Here is an 18,442-nt window from a genome sequence, read left to right as displayed (position 1 = left end):
TATTGCTCCATACCCACAATCCCCCTCTCTCAGCAAAGAAGTAGGTGGAGTTGCTTTCTTATAGCTCTTTGTGGCAAAGCTTGATTATCATAATCTTGCAGCATTCAAAACTTGTTTTTCTTTCCATTTATGATGACTATGTTTTGTTTTTGTGGTTCTGTTTACTTCACTCTGCATCATTTCAAGACTTTCGTGCTTCCCATGCTTCTCTGTAATCCTAACAACCATCATTTCTTATATCATACTAATATTCCACTACATTGAGATACCACAATTTATATGATTCTTTCCAAATCAATGGGCATCTTTATTATTCTAGTTATTTGCTACTATAGCAAATACTCTAAATATTTTCACCCCTATAATGCATTCTTGATTTTACCAGCAAATCAAGTATATATTATGTGCTTACTTTTTGCCAGATCTTGTGCTATATAAGCTAAGCTTACCAAACAAACAACGCCTTACCTTAAGGAGATTAAATTCTATTGAGGGAACAGCATGCATATCAAAATATATACAAAATAAATTAATTTTGAGGGGAGGTAAGGGCACTGGAATGATCAAGAAAGATACTGTCACTTATTTACTGGCTTTTACTTCCCAATTTGCGTGTGTTACTTGAAAAGAGTTTCAAGAGGCAGAAATAAAGGTAACGTATGCATTCCAGGAATGAAGGACATTCAAGAAAAAGGTTTAGAGACAGGAAAACAGCAAGGACAGTTTTGTTTTTCCAAAGTGTTAGGAGTAAGGTACAATAAAGCTTAAAGAAGTTAAAAGTGAGTGTCCCCTGCTCACTCCCTTCATACCCAATTCACTAGTGTCAATCCAAGGTCTCATGACACTTCAATTAAATATTCCCTAAGACACTTTTCCACTGTTTTATGATATTAGATTAAGAATGAACAAAAGGGGCAAAGTTTTTGCAGCACAAAAGTCAAATTTGAATTTTCTGACATTTAGGTTCCCTTCCATGAAACTAAGCATATAAGATCTTAATTTTAGTCTAAGATCTAAATAAGGAATTCCTAACCTGGGCTCAGATATTCCTGATACTTCCCTGGACATTTTCGCCTCTATGAGTTTTCTAGACACTGCTTTTTTGTGATTCTCTTCTTACCTTTTGAAAAGAATTCTTCTTGGTTATCATTCACACCCTGCCCAATATGTATAGAAATGTTCTAGGGCTCTATTTTGGGTCTTTTATTTCTCTAAATTCTCTTGGTGATCTCATCACTATTTCTGGATTCAGGATTTAACTTTTATCACTCATTTCTCTCCGAAATTCCAATCCAGCATCTCCAAATGTCTACTGGACATTTGTACTTGTACAGGATACTGTCACTTATTTATTGGCTTCTACTTCCCAATTTGCGTGTGTGTGTATGCATTTATGTATGTATGTATATGCACATAAATATTGAGCACAGTACTTTAGACATAGAAGGTATTGAGCAAACAACTGATTCTCGTGATCAAACTTCAAAAAAGATCCTCAATAATGCTTTATAGATTTTTCTATTCTTGTTTCATCAACTCTAACACATTTCCTACATAGTTACAACTAATTCCTTTAGCCTTACCCCAACTCTCTGCAGATATACCAGCTTTGAAATTTAAGAAGATGGAAAACCATCTGTGAACCCACCCCAGGGATATTATTTTCATCTTTATATTGATTTTTTCATCTTTCTCTTTGATTTCAATAGAGGTTTTTCTCTTCTCTGAAGCTAACTGGTCTTTCCATATCCAACAAAACTTTTAGAATACTTAGGTTTAATACCTCCCTCTCCTCTGACCTCTTCTGATCAAAACCAAACCAAACCAATATTATTATAATAATATAAGCAAAACTACTGACAGGAGCTGTTAATGCTCCTAGATACAGTCCAATGTTCCTTCATTTTCTATTGTCAAATTACTTAAATCTTTGCCCTTCCACTCCCTTAATACTTTGAAATCTGGATGTTGCCACCATAATTCAACAGACAATGTTCTTTTCAAAATTACAAAATGATGTTGGATTTTTCCGCAATATGTTAGAGTGGAATAAATGAAGCCAAGAGCTAACATAAAGAAGAAATACTAAAGTGTACCATTAAAAGCAGGTAGAAAACAGTTTTGTCTATTAATAATAGTGTTGACAATTTTAGAAAACGAAAGTTAGAGTAATAAGACATGAAAAAGAAATTAAAAGTATAAACAATGGCAATGAAGATGTTAAAAATATGAATAAAGGACTTAATGACTGTATATCTAGAGAAACTCAAGCATTTAAAATGTCAATTTAGCGAAAATGTATCAAGTGTGTAATATGTGTAAAGTACCATGCTAGGTTCCAGGGATACAAATGTACAAATGAACCAATAGAATGCAAGCTACTTTAAAGCAAAGACTAGTACACTTTTTTCCCCCCTTTTAATTCCAAGTGCTAAGCAAAATGGCACATAGCAGGTGCCGAATAAATGTTTGCTAATTGATTAAAAGAGTTCTTGTCCTCAAGAGAAGATCCACTTTCCTAGGGAGATATAATGTACACAAATAAATATAGCAGAAAAGTGGTAAAGGGTGGCAATAGGGGTTAAGTGACTTGGTCAGGGTCATATAGCTAGGAAGTGTTTGAGGCCACTGAGGTTTAGTTTTAAAGGAAAATAAGGGTTATAATGTCACTACTTTCTTCAGCAATGGCTTGTAAAGAACCTCTAAGGACCTGTTGGTAAGGTATTACAATCTACAACATGAACTACAAACTCCTCTGCCTGCTGTTTTTCAAGGGTGATGACTAAGCTTACATACTTCACAGGATTTTCCAATACTCTTTAAAAACCATGCTCATTCCTCCTTCATGATGCTTCTCTCACCTAAAATGTTCTCCATTTTTTCTTCCACAAATTCAAATGCTATTCATCATGCTTCAAAGCTCAACCTGAATGCCAACATCTCCACAAAGTTGCCTTATTTTAGTCCTCAGTAATCTCCCATCACCTCAATTCCTATCCAGTTTATAGATAATCCACATAAAACATTTAAGTAAAATGTTCTGAATTCTTCCCCTTTATTTGTTAGTTATATCTCAAAAGAGAGTAGAAGATCCTTGAAGATAAATACTGAATTACTTTTCTCTTTTCAAAAGAACCACAGGTACGAAACTGGCATTTATTAAAATCCTATTATGTGCTAAGTGCTTTACAACTATTATCTCACTTGATTTTCACAACAACGTTGGAAGGTAGGTGCCATTATGATCCCAGTTTTACAGTTGAAGAAACTGATGCAAGCAGAGATTAAGTGACTTGCCATGGGTCCCCCAGGTAGTAAGTGTCTGAGGCCAGACTTGAATTAAGGGCTTTCTGACTCCAGACCCAGTGCTCTTATCCACTGTACCATTTAGCTGTCTTTAGGCAGAAATACTGAAGTCATCTCTACTAGCAGCAATGCAATGACCCAGGACAATTCTGAGGGGCTTACGAGAAATGAACACTATCCACATCCAGAGAAAGAACTGTGGGAGTAGAAATGCAGAAGAAAAACATATGATTGATCACATGGTTTTATGGGGATATGATTGGGGATGTTGACTTTAAAACTTGTAGAGTGCAGAGATGTGGTTGAAGAGTTTAGAAAAGTGGTCAGGGATAAAGACACCATCCCAAAAAACAAGATAGCACTAAATAAACATTTCTTAGGGACAACTAGGTAGCACAGTTCTGTCTTAAAACTGATACTAAAGCAGAGGTAAGGGTTTATTTTTTAAAATTCTTGTTGGCTCAACTCAAATTGAAATACCACTTGTGAAGACCGTTTGCTATGTTAAGTTCTTTACCTGAACTTCTATGACATTTAAAGTTACTATAGAGGCAACAAGATGGCTCAGTGGATAGAAAGGCAGGCCTGGAGATAGGAACTCTTGGGTTCCATTGTCATCTCAGACACTTATTAGTGGTGTGATCTTGAGTAAATCACTTAACCCCATTGTCTAGTCCTTACTGATCTGCTCTGGAACCGGTAATTATTATTATTATTATTTTTTAAATTTTAAACCCTTAACTTCTGTGTATTGATTTATAGGTGGAAGATTGGTAAGGGTAGGCAATGGGGGTCAAGTGACTTGCCCAGGGTCACACAGCTGGGAGTGTCTGAGGCTGGATTTGAACCTAGGACCTCCTGTCTCCAGGCCTGGCTCTCAATCCACTGAGCTACCCAGCTGCCCCCCCGCCCCCTGGTAATTATTTTTTAAAATCCTTACCTTCTGTCTTTGAATCAATGATAACAGCCACTATAACAGAGTTTAATATTTCAGTGCTTTTTAATTATTTCATGTTTGTAAGCTAAGAACAAGGATATATGTTTCTCCTGTACTCAAAATGCTGGGCATACAGTAGCATTTGTTAAAATACTTGTGGCTTTTGAATTTTTCATTCATAATGGCAACTTCATCTCCAATCTGCTTATCTGGAAAATGATGAGTGATACATTTCATCTTACTTAATAGATAAAAATCTTAATTATATGGAATATCATTACCATCTCATGGCCTTTAAAATACTATTCCTAAAAACTTTGAGAGCCATTTTACATTTTTTCAAGTAGAGGATTAAATTATATAATCCTTGCAACTTGCCCCAGTGGGCTAGATAAAACTAAACTAACACTTAAAGATGTATAACTCCTGTACTAAAGGAAATATCCCTTCAATTAAAAATATTAAAATTGGAAAAAAAGTTAAAAAAAAACAAACTTCCCAAAGCATTCAGAATTGAAATCTTCAAGTGCATTAACAAAATTATTAATCATTACTGCAGCTTTATTAACATTTTATAGCACCAATATCAAGCATTTTCATTCAGTATTCTTCCTGTCAAAGCTATATGAAAAATATATATTAATATCTTTATTTTATAGAAATATTCACTGTCTTCCATAGGTTTGTGTAGCAAAATTACAATGTGAACTTCTAGAATGTGGACTTAACTTGATACAAAAAGGGGGTGGGGGACACAAGTGAACCTGACTGCTACTGCAAATAACAGAAAACAAAACAAACTGTTAATACTCTATGAATCCTATATTACTATGGAGATGGAGGCATGCACTGTTGGGAGTTCTGAAAGAGTTTTATATATGATAAATTCATTTGTAATTTAGGGAAAAGAAGATAGATTTGAAAGTTAATCATTAGAATCTTCAATCTTCCAAGAAAACAAATATTATTCCTTCATTTTAGCTATTTGAGCACTTAAACTATTCAATATAAGAGCAAAGTATTTATTACTTGTGGTAAGGAAAGATCCATGAACATAAGTATTTTAAATACCAATTCACATATATCTATTAAGTCCCTAATATGTGAAGAACTCTGTTAGGTATTTGGGAACATACAAAGACTAGGTCCTTACCACCAGGGGGATTACAATTTATTAGGAAGATAACACAGGAACATCAGTAGCTAAATAAGCACTATGACATATATAAATTAGAAACCCACAAAGCACAGTACTATATGAAGTCTGAGAAGGAAGATTATTATCAGTTGTGTCTCATTCCAGCCACTAGTTTGAACTTTTTTAGTTCATTAAAATTTTAATTCCAACTTAACAGCAATAAGAGATGAGTTTCAGATTTGTTCCTTTCCTTCTTTCTAGTGGAGGTACCAATGAACAATGAAGTGGTGCCAAGACAGCATGTAACAGAAAGAATACTGGATTTAGGGTCAGGAGAGACTCAAGTTTAAACACTGTGTATTTCAGTCACTTAGATTCTTACTGTATCTCAGTATCCTCATCTATAAAAATGAGAATAACAATGTTTATACTCACAGGATCATTGTAAAGAAATACCTTTTATAAACCTTACCGCACTACAGAAATATGAACTATTTTTATTAAGTAAGGCAAAGAAAATAAGAGAAATGCGTCTGGATAATTTGGAAAAGAAATGTTGGAGTTGAATGTTATCTAATTTTAACTTTGCCCTAAGCACATCAAGGCTATCTTTCTGTTCTGCTCTAATTTTCTATCCCACTCTCCCCAGAAACTGTTTCAGACTTGATCTTCCTTCCACAAACCTCCCATACTGCTCCCCCCAAAACACTCTCAGCTAAAGATATCAATTAACACTTTACTGAGTAAAACAGAGGTCATTGAGCAGCTTGTTCCTCTTCTATAAATCTCAAAACTCCTTGACATTAATAACCCCATTCTTCCATCTTAGTCTCTGGTAAAGAGGTAACCTTTCTCTTTGCCAACCCCTCTACTTGTACCTTTGATACTTGTCTATTTTCCTCTTCGTCCCTTGCTCTTTCCTGTCCTCTCTTATCTTCAACCTCTCATTCATTATCTTTATTTTCTTTATTTTAGTATATAGTTCTTTATTTTCAAACATGTACAAGTCTCCCTCATACTTAAAAAATCATAAACAGACCACACTATCCCCTTAATTATAATCTTACATCTTTCTTGCTTTTCACTATCAAATCCAAAATAAGAAAATAAAAAGTGCTCCGTACTCTTTGCCTCTACTTTTTGTTTTCATTTACTTTTCAACCCTTTGACTTCTGATTTTATCACTCAATTGAAAACTTCTGTCTCCAAAGTTACCAGTGATCTCTTAATTGCCAGATGAGATGGCCTTTTTTAGTTCTTATCCTTAACCTCTTTGCATCATTTGGCACAGCTGACTATCCTCTCATTTAGTCTGCTTACTGTTACAATATCTGACACTGACTAACCTCTCTCTCCTGGATAATCTCTCCTCTTTCAGTTTTTATGATATTGTTCTCTATTCTGACTGCTCCTTCTTCATCTTCTTTCATAATTTATCATTCATATCACAGATATATGTATATCAGAAGTTTTTGTCTTGGACTCTCATCTTTTCTCTATTCTCTTTCCCTTGGTGACTAATCAGCTTGCATGGACTCAGGAATAATTTTAGTGAGGACAATTATCCAATCTATACACCACTCCCATCTCTTCTAAACTCTACTTACTTAAAAAAAAAAGACTTCATGCATAAGGTGGGGCACATAAGGTCAGAAAACTATTATTAAACTACTATTAAAACTAGTAAAGAATTTAAATGTAAAAAAAGTAAAGGGTCCCTCCATTTTGTTTAAAGTTCTTTAACACAAAATGCCATTATAAATGCTTATTATACTTACAAATAAATATTTTTGCATAGATATAAGCATTCTATTTTCCCAACTCTTTTATCTTTACATTGGCTACTCCTGTTACTGGAATTCATTATTTTCTCAATTCCTAGAACCTACTGTTTTTTCCTTCCTTTGCTTGATGCAGCCATACCACTACTAGCCCCAACTTATGTATGAAGACTTTTTTTTAAAAAATAACTCTTACCTTCTGTCTTAGAACCAATATGCAGTATTGGTTCTAAGGTAGAAGAGCAGTAAGGGCTAGGTGATAGGGATTAAGTGACTTACCCAGTGTCACAGAAGTGTCTGAGGTTAGATTTGAACCAAGGACTTCCCATCTCTAGGTCAGGTTCTCAATTCACTGAACTAATTAGCTGCCCCTCATGGAGCCTTTCTTGATCCTCTAGTTGCTAATATTCTCCTCCTCCAAAATTACCATTTTTAATTTTCATATTTCTAGAATCAAGGAAATCTCTTCCTCATGGTAGAGGTTTCATGTTTGTTGACTTATTATAAAACATAACATTTAGCAGTTGGGGAAATTGAAGTTAAGGTCAAATACCAAAATCAGTAAAAAAAAAAAAAAATCTTTCTGGCCTTGTGAACAGATTTCTTAAGTTAAGTGAAGCCTTTTTCCATTAGCAAAAGTTAAACCTTAATAGTCTATTTATATCCCTATAGCATTTTTTTATGGAAAAATACATATGGAGTAGCAAAAGGCATAAAAGAAGTATACTTGTATTTTCAAACTTTCATTTTTATTATGAACTTGGCAAAAATCAAACAACATGAACATTTAACTCGGCAAAACTGAGAAGAAAATGAGGATTGCAAGGTGATACCATGAATTATCTATTACATACAGCTTTGTTTTTAAGCACATATTAAATTTAACACAGTGGTGTCAAAACTTTCCTGCTTCTCACTTCTCTCCATCACCCTTCTAGTATTTTAAAAATGTTTCACTGACTTTTTCTTTTCTTCTTTTTTTGGTATTATTGTCATTAGTTTCCATCCTCCCTATAACTCTCCTTCTCCTGATTCCCCTCAAAGTCCTCTTTTGTAACAAATAAATGCTAGTTAAGTAAAATAAATTGACATAGTGATCATTTCTGAAAAAAATATGATATCTCATTCTGCACCTCTGGTCCTTCACCTCTCTGACAAGAGATGGAAGATATAATTTAACAGTAGGTTTCTGGATCCAGGATTGGTCACTACACTGACTAAAGTTCCTAAGACTTTCACAAGTGTTTTCTTTTACAGTATTGTAGTCAGTATATAAATGTCCTTCTGGTTAAACTCACTTCACTCTGCAATAGTTGATACACGTTCTTAGAGGTTTCTCCTAATCCATCTCACTTAAGGTTTACTCTCTTATACCTGGAAGCTTTATAAAGGAACAAAAATGCTTACTAAGCTTAATCGGAAGATAATTTTAGGAAGTTTTATAAAATATTTCCTATTCTAAATAAGAGCAGATATGAAAAGATAATAGACCCTGAATTATTATTCTGTCATGAGATTGAAGATACAAAGTTTGTTCAATACTGAAAGACTATATAGCGAAGGATAAATACTTTATCATTTTATTCTGAATTTTGCCAACTATTCTTGTCAGTTACTATTCAAAGAGCAAGGAGGAACACAAGACTTTGGCAATTGAAGAATACAGGTCAGAATAAGATATTCTGAAAGGCAAAAGATAAATGTAAATAACCAAGAAGTAGTTATCTAGCAAAAATATGACCCTACAAAGGAAAGAAAATAAAAAAGATCTCTAATGCAGAGGATTTCCAGATATTCCTGAAGAACAGCCAATATTGAAAACTATACTTTGAAATGAAGGAGTCAAGAAAAATTTAGAATGGTACAGACATTTGACTAACTAGAAGTAGGACTATAAGTTGGTAAATCATTTACATGCTAATAATAATCTCCTGTTAGATTGTGAGCTTTCTAAAGACGAAATCTGTTTTTTGCCCCTTTTGTATCTCCAGAATGTTTAGTGCGATGCTTGGAACATAGTAGGCATTTAATAACTGTTTGTTGACATATGTAAAGAAACAAATATCCTCACACAGCCGTAGTATCTTCAAAGGCGATAGGGAAAAAGTTAAATAAGACAAGGAGAGAGTCTGGGGGTGCATTTATTCTGTCTGATGGTCTTAGAAACTGGAAATAGGAGAGTCAGGGGACACTAGAATAGAGGAAGCAAGTAGGATGGAGAGGAAAAAAATCACTTTCACTGATAAAGAGTGTATGAGATGGAGTACATAAATATGAAGGAAGGAATGGGGAGAATGGACATTATATGAACTTCACTTTTGTCTTACCTGGGACAAAGGGAATTTGAAAAACTCAAACATACACACATATGCAGACACAAACACAGAAAATGGGGTAAAAATACTCTAAAATCAACTAGGAAATAGGTATGACCCAAGGAGAGAGGGGTTTAGGTGGGAAAAGACAGGAGAGGGAATAGTCATAATCTCATAAATAAATGCAGAAAAATAGAAATGCTAAAGATGTTATTTACTGATTATAATGTAAATATTGAATAAATATATATTTAATAAAAATTTAAAAGAAAGAATTAAAAGTTAGAGACTTATTAGCTTAATCCCAAAAAACTGATGGGGCAAGAGACCAAATTATAGAAACCACAGAATATTTCATCAAAGAAAATTACAGCATGACAAAACATGAAATTTAGCTTTAGTATTCCTTAGGGTTAAATATACATCTCTAAACAGCTTCAAGAAATAAGAAAAAGGAAAAATCAACATGGGCATGTAATCAAAAAACCCTAAATGAATACTAAAGAAGAAATGGAAAAAATTAAGTGATGAACAAAAAGAAAAAAAAAAACCCAGTGAATTGGTAAGTAAAACCAACTCTAAAAAACTCCAAAGTCACTAAACTGTATATACTTTTTGATGCAGCCATATCACTACTAGGCCAAAAAGATTAAAAAAAAAAAAAAGGTCCTATATGTATATATGTATATGTAACTGTTTATAACAGCTCTTTCATGTTTTAGTAATAAAGAACAGGAAACTAAAAACCAAGGAGTTTTCCATCTTTTGAGGAATGGCTAATCAAATTATGGCATAAAATGCAACTCTACATTCTGTGACTATGGTGAACAGAGTTGGTGGCTCACACATTCTGTATATTTGTATCCGAGTAACAATTTCTATTAACTCTTTAAATCCATTTAAAAGTTTGAAATTTGGGACAAACCAGTCATTTTGAAATCCTATACTTTTTAAACATTTTATAAGTAGTCAAAACACAATCCCAATCTCAAAGTACATATAATCACATTCCTATCTATAATTTTTAGTATTTCAATATTTAAGTCACACTTATTTTTACTGAAATATTCTTCACATGTACAATTCCACTTGTTATTCATATTTTACTTGTACTACATAAATTCCATTTAATCAATTAAGAAAGCTTCCCAGTCCTTTCAAAAGAAAAGCTTAAACTTATTTGAGCTTTAAAAAATTAATTCTTTAAAAAATTACTGATTCTACTAGTCAGGGACCCTAAAATTGAAAACTGATTTTTTGATGATTCAGTGAATATTTGCTATGTCTGCTATATAAAAATGCTACAATACTAGAGGAAGAGTACTAAACAATCCTCTCTTGAAAGAGGGGAACTATTTATTTTTTGTCTTTGTATTGTCAGTGCCTGGCACACAGGTGACACAGTAAGTACTTGCTGACTGATTTGTATGTAAAGAATATAAAAGACCCGGCACCTGACCTCAATGAATTTACAAGCTATCTAGAGAGAGAAAATGAAGTTACAAAACGACAGAGGAACATTTAAAAAACAACGTATTGGTAAAAATGTTATAAAATGATTTGAATACATATGCACTCAGGATATTGAGTAATGGACTAATTTGGTAGGATTAATGAAGGAAGCCTTCCTAGAAGAGGCAGAGTTAGAATGAAAGAAACAAGAGATATGAATTGACAAAAAGAAGAGACTTTATTGGAAGAGGAAACGATATTTCCTAAAGAGAATCCTGAATTCCAAAGGTTATCAAAATGCTTTTTAAATGATATTATTAACAACCAATTATTAATATATCAGAGCTAGGGAATATAAAAATGAAGGTCATATGTCAACAAATAATACACTAGAATCCAGGTTAAAAGTCTAACATAAGACTAGATGCAAACTCAGGATAAGAACTAAGAGAAGGTCATAAAAATAAATGAAAATTATGTAAATAAATTGGCATCTAGATCTCAAGGATGTAAAAACAATTTTCTCATCTGTGAAAAACTTCACTCTAAGGCCATATAAGACTCAGATTCTAATATGACAAATCCTACAACATTTCTCAAATAGGGCTTATGTGGAAACCAGAAGATAATCTTAAGGAAAAAAAAATAACTCCTTGGATGCTAGCCAAGGTTTTTTTTGGGGGGAGGGGGTGGAGTCAGGGTAGGGCAGGGGTGGTAATTTCTCTTCTAAGTTTAGGAAATATCTCATCCATACAACTGTTAAGAAGAGGACAAATGTACCTTTCCATGACAGCCAGGCACTCTTTTCTCCAAGTAAATCGGCTACCTCGACGTAGTCTGAAGGTGCCAGATGTCGCAGTGACTGGGGGAGGTGTCTGTCTCCATTCTGGGTCTTCTACTGGAATGGGAGCAGGCCTCATACTTAGAGTAGCACCTAAAATAAAAATAATATTTACTGAAAGAACAAAGATTTTTTTAATCCTAATGATAAGAAAACAATGGCATGTAATCTATGAACAAATATACTATATACTTCTGCCTTATCCTTCTATTTCAAACCCTAATTCAGTTACTAACATGCCATCCTTTTATAATACCTAGCTAAATAGCTTTTTAAGCCTGCAAAGCACTTTCTAGACATTATCTCACTTGATAATAATGACCACCCTGTAAGATAGGTGTTTTTATCATCCCCATTTTACCATGAATGATTATAATTTCCCTTCCTTTACTTTTACTAAGTAATATAAATTTGGGATTAAGATATTCGTATTTGGTAGAAATATCCCCCATCTTTCCTGACTAGGAAGGAATCTTATTCCCTTTTGGGCAAGGCCAGTCTAGATTCTCCCACATTGTTTAATAAAAGGACTTTGAAATTTAATTATATCTTGAATGATTAAACAAGTTTATGTGTCAGCTGACATATCTGGTCCTTTTAGAGCTAAATAATGGGTTCAACCTCTACACCACCGGAGTGAAAATAATGAATTCTCATTTTTTAGTTAGTAATAATTCCACTATTGATCTTTTCCCTTGGTAAAAAATTATTATTATAATTATTAGGAAAAATAGTTTATGGAAATATCTCTTAATATAATATAGAATTTATATATACTATAGAATTACTCCAAATTTTCACATTTAGAACCTTCATTTTTTCCTTGGGTATTTTTCTTGTTAAGAAGGTTTTAAGTAACAAAGCCTCATTTATATCCTCTACTAATAAAGAATCTGCCACAGGAAAGGGACATTTTTTCTTAGCGAATCCTTTCTTCTGAGACACTGCTAACTAAATGAGGATGAGCTGTTTTTAAATGTCAAGTACTTTAGAAGACATATAAACATTTGATATACTAATTATAAGTCATCTTTGTTGATTTATTAAATCAAGTTTGATTGGACTACTAATCAGCACTCTGTTGACCAAATTCCTGTTACTACTATATGTAGTGAATAAATTAAATTGTATTTTTAGAAGTTATGATTCAAATATTTCACTGCTAGACTAGTCTTTAAAAAAACCAACAACTTTACTTTCTCTCTTATAATCAATACTAAGTACTAGTTCCAAGGCAGAAGGGCAGTAAAGACTAGACAACTGGGGTTAAGGGGCTTTCCTAGGGTCAAACAGTCAGAAGCAGATTAGTCTTTTTACCAAATGACCTGAATTATTTCTTTAAGGACTGCTATTAGAATAAGGACTTCTATTAAATTAGGGTAGAGTAGGGATTATTTCAGTCCTGTATTTTCATTAGTACTGGTAGACATTTTTAAAAAAAATCATATTTCTTATTTTTTAAAATGTATTTTTATCATTTTTATTTTTTGGTTTTTATATTATCTACATTTTAAGATTTCTCTTACCTCATGAGGGCTCTTGTAAGAAAGTAAGACAGTTAAGTAAAACAAATAAAATTGTGGTCTCATTTAAAAATGTAGTAACTCTAAATTTTAAAAAGTTAGGGGGCAGCTGGGTAGCTCAGTGGAGTGAGAGCCAGGCCTAGAGACAGAAGGTCCTAGGTTCAAATCTGGCCTCAGACACTTCCCAGCTGTGTGACCCTGGGCAAGTCACTTGACCCCCATTGCCTACCCTTACCAATCTTCCACCAAGGAACTAATACACAGAAGTTAAGGGTTTAAAAAAAAAAAGTTAACACAAATCTATTTTCTCTTCCTCCAATCCTTTACCTGCTGAGATTAAAAAAAGGAAAAATAAATATCTTTAATAAATTACTTAGTCAAGTGAAATAAATTCCCTTGATGATGGTATATCAAAATACATCTCTCATGACACATGCTAAATCAGTCCAGTAAAACCATGAATAGTCTTTGTTTTGATCAAAGTTTTCATAGCTTTCAAGGTTGTTTGTTTTTTCAGTATTGTTATTTTATAAATTTTTCTAGTTCTACTCATTTGATTTACCAGTACATAAAAGTCAGAAAATTGGTCATTTTTATAATTATGTTATACTATAAATTGTTCTACTAGTTCTACGCAATTTATTTTGCATCAGTTCTTTAAGGCTACTTCTTTTTGAAAGCATTTATTTCCTCATTTCTCACAGTATAGCAGTAATTTATCACATCTACATACCACAATTTACTCAGCCATTCCTCAACTGTTGTACATCCTCTTAGTTTTTAATTTTTTGCTACCCCAAAAAGAACTACTATATTTTTGTACATAAAAGAATCTATTCTTTTTTTTTTTTTAATCTTTTGGGCACAGGCCTAACAATAGTATTCCTGGGTCAAAGGGCGCTTAATAAATATTCTGGCTGACTGAAAGATATCCTGTGTTCAAATTTTACTTCAGACACTATCTAGCTGTGTGGTTCTGGACAAGTCACTTAATCTCAACTGTTAAGCCTTTATTATTCTTCTGCCTGGGAATAAGATATAAGATAAGGGTTTAAAAAAAAAAAACAACAACAAAGTGCCTGAGGGGCCAACCACTATGTACTTCTTTCACATGAGTAAAATGTAAATTAGAGAGCAGGGATTATTTTATTTTTAGTCTTATACTACCAACTGGAAATGCAACTCAATATATGCATAACAAATGTTCTGTGAATTAATCTTAATGTGCTTAGTATATTAGATAGATATAATCATAATTGTCCATTTTATCTCCTGGTCCTTTTATCTTTATCCTTTATTTGGTCAAGAACTTTTCTATACATTATTAACAATAATGATAATATTAAAATACATAGAATTTATGTAGCACTTTAAAGTTTACAAAGAACCATACAGAAGCCATCAATTGATCTTCACAGTAATATTGTGGGGTGGATGATATTATTATCCCCATTTTACAGAAGAAATTGTGGCTGAGAGAGATTAAATGACATGCTCAGGATCAAATATATAAGGGAGTTTCTGAGGCCACATTTGAATTCAGGTCTTCTTTATTTCACATCCATTACTGTATCTCCTACAGTATTTCAAAAAAGTATCTCCTCTGAGCTACTAATGTGTTTATGATTTAACCCTTTATATCTGAGTTTTATATTCATTTGAAGATTTTATTTTATGCTGAGTTCTTGATCTTAACCCAATCCCAGACTGCTCTATAGTTCAACCAGCAATTTTAAAGATGAATGAGTTGAATGAGACCTGTATAACTGTGAGGTCTTTGAGTTTATCAAAGGCAATGCTACTATGTTCATTTGCTTCTGTAAATTGTATACTTAAATTGCTCTACACTTAAACTTTTTAATTTTTTAACCATTAACAATGCTTTTTGATGAGTTCTACTTTGTACTAAAGCTTGAAATGACTTGTCTCCTTCCCACTTAAAAACATTTTTTTGGGTGATCCCTGACCTTTTATTCCTCCAGAAGAATTTTGTTATTTTCCCTCTAATTTAATATTTTAGTAGTATGACTTGTATGGCAATGAATGAGCAAATTAATTTGTCATATTATAATTATTATTTTACTGGTCTAGATCAGACTTAAGAAATAAATATTTTCTCCAATTATTTAGGATCTTTATTTGTATGAAGATTATTTTGCAGTTGCATTTATATAATTTGTGTATATTATGGGCAGGTAGATTCCACCAAATTTTTAACATTCTTGTTAACTGAGTGGCATTTCAGTTTCAATCTTTTTCTACTGAGTGTGTTCGTAATATAGAGAAAGTGATTATTTGCTTAGGTTTATTTTATATCTTGCTTTGTTGAAGCTTTTTAAAATTTTCTTGAGACTCTTACGATTTTTTAAAAAATAGACCAGCATATCTACAAGAAGTGATAGTTGTTTCTTCTTTACCTATGTTTATTCCCTAAATTTATTTTTCTTGTCCTATTGCTATAGTTAGTATCTCCATAACTATGTTAAACAATTACAGTGGTAAAGGACATGTTTGCTTCCTGATCTTATTTTATAGCAAAGACTTGTAACATTTCCCCATTACAGATGATGATAGCTCTTAGATTTAGATAGTCTACCATATTAAGGAAAGGTCTACTTATTTCCATGTTTTTTACTGCTTGTTTTAAATAGAAATGGTTGTCATATTTTCTAAAAAGCTTTTCCCCCCCATCTTTTGATATAGTCATATCTTTTTAAATGTTTTTGCTATTAATAAGGTCTATTATAACCTTTTCTAAGATTGTACCTAAATCTATATTCTTTGTATTAAGTCATTATATATGGTCACCTATATCTCTGTTAAAATATTTTTTCCCAATATTTTTATGCTGAAATTTATTTGGGATAATGGAAGAAGTTATATTTTGCTGATTTCTCTCTCCATGGTTTAGTTAAGATTATATTTGCATCACAAAAGGCAGAGTAGGGCCCCCTCATCTGTGGTTTAAGTTATTCAGTCAAACTCTGTGGTTCCAGTTAACTTGACAGCAAAATGCTGGAGGTAAGTTTAGCAGTTCAAATTGCCCCACTATAGCTAAGGGCTAGTAGGTCTGCCTCTGCTGCAGTTTCTCATGCTTTTGTGTTTACTTTTTTCAATTTTCATTTTGCCCTCCCTGGGCAAAAGTCAAAAGCAACACTTCCTAATCTGTATTATCACATATACATTAATTTTCCTAACCGGTCTCTTCAAAAGATTTCAATGTTTCTTTGATGATTTTTTTACAATGTCTATTAAGCATTGATTACGTTCAGAGGATCCTGACAGATAATGTGGGCCTGGAAATGTTTAAATGATATCCTCAAGAAGCTTAAAGTCTAATTGGATGATGAGAAAACAAAGACCAAAAAAAAACAAAAAAAAATGTACAATATAATAGGAAAAGTGCATTCTCATTACCAAACAGAGTGGATTACATAAGGACTGAGAAAGAAGGCTGGTAACAACTAGGTAGGCATCATCAAGGCCTTGAAATCTAAAAAAGGATTCAGATAAGTGACAGGAATTCAAAAGTCATAGATGGGAGAACTTATGGAAAATATAAGCAAAGCATGGCATATAAACATAATGCCTGTTTTTAGGGGGCATAGAGTTGAATAGTTTGAAGTATGAAGAGGAGTGATGTAAATAAAGCAGGAAAATAGGTGACACATTACAAAGAGTCTTGAGTACAAGAAAGATTTTAGTCAATAGGAAATCATCAAATAGGAAATCTTTAATATTTTGAGGAGTTACATAATCAGATCTAGGTGTTAAAAATATTATTCTGGACAGACTATGAAGTGAAAATTAAGAGTAAAGACTAGAGCAAAAGTAGAAATACATGCAAAAACATTAAGTCTAAGAGGGTGATACAAAAGGACTACATTAGTATGCTAGAAATAGAAAAAGAGAGAAGGGAATAGATGTTAGAGAAGTTACAAAGATGGCTTTGACAGGACTTCATAACCGAATGGATGTGAAAAGTGTGAAATAGGGCAGTATCAAATATAACTATAAGGTTACAAACAGGAGAGACTAGGCAAATGTTGGTGATAAGAATCAGAAACAATGAAGACAAAAGGAAGAGATATTTTAGGGGAAACAAAATTAGATTTAGAAATTTTGAATTTAGATGTGTCAGTGGGTCACTCAGATGGAGATCTTCTATTGTCAGTAGGAAATGAAGACCTAGAATTTAGGAAACATGAAAAGGATGTATAGAAAGAGAATAGTCAAAGAAAACACTATCATAAAATACATTTTGGAATAAAAAAAGAGAATGGAACCTTTGTTTTTCTCTTATTCTAAGAGAATAAAAAAAGAGTGGAACCAGAGGAAAAGTGGTTATACAAGTAGGAGAAGGAGAGATGGGTGAGGTCTCTGAACATAAGAGAGGATGAGAAAATCATAGAATTAAGAGCTGGAGTATTACGGTTCAGCTAGTAAAACATTCCCATTTACAAATGAGGATATTGCAGCCTACAGTAAAGTTAGTTGCCCAAGGTAATTGACACAGACAAGATTCAAATCCAGGTGCTTCTTAATCAAAATTCAGAGGTCTTTTCAATTTACTACAGTCTTAACATCTGCACACATGTTGTCATATACAAAAATAAAGGTAATTAGTGGAAATAATACTACTAAAATAATGAACAATGGGTTTGGGGGTTAAATGGCTTGAGTTTTTATGTTTAGGATGGAAAATAATGAGGTATCCACATTTCATTAAGGTACTACCTTCATATATCAAAAATAGCAATGTTGAATAGTTTCTTCCAGGATGTAGACATCTTTTTTGCATTGATAAATTTGAGGAGAAAGCATCTGGTAGAACTGGGTGTATGTTAGGAACCTTTTCTGAGGCTGAAGTGTTATTAAAATTGTTTCAATCTAGATCACAGTGATTATTATCTTCCTGGCCCTCAGGTCATTCTCAGAGTTCAATAACAACTAGATCCCCTCTCTTTCTCTTCTTCCCAATTTTATCCTTCTACTAGGGGACTTTAACATACACATTGATACTTCTTTAAATATCCTAATTCAGTTCCTAAATCTTCACAAATGTCAGAACTCATATGTCTAGTCTCCCTCACTTATACAGAGAGAGTCACATAATAGATTCTGGCACCATCCACAAATATTCCACTTT

At 32.9% G+C, this 18,442-nt stretch overlaps 1 protein-coding gene across 3 annotated transcripts in view; it reads right to left on the bottom strand.

Moving 5' to 3' along the window:
• Nucleotides 1-18,442, bottom strand: part of HMBOX1 (homeobox containing 1) — a 257,349-nt gene that overhangs the window by 54,722 nt on the left and 184,185 nt on the right. For all 3 annotated transcript variants that reach the window (XM_044663467.1, XM_044663468.1, XM_044663469.1), the window contains exon 6: nt 11,710-11,863. In XM_044663467.1, coding sequence (XP_044519402.1) covers nt 11,710-11,863 — 154 coding nt within the window. The remainder of the gene's footprint in view (nt 1-11,709; nt 11,864-18,442) is intronic.

The sequence above is a fragment of the Gracilinanus agilis genome, chromosome 2 (genome assembly GCF_016433145.1).
Source record: "Gracilinanus agilis isolate LMUSP501 chromosome 2, AgileGrace, whole genome shotgun sequence".
Classification (NCBI taxonomy): domain Eukaryota; kingdom Metazoa; phylum Chordata; class Mammalia; order Didelphimorphia; family Didelphidae; genus Gracilinanus; species Gracilinanus agilis.
This window is presented reverse-complemented; position numbering and strand designations above follow the sequence as displayed.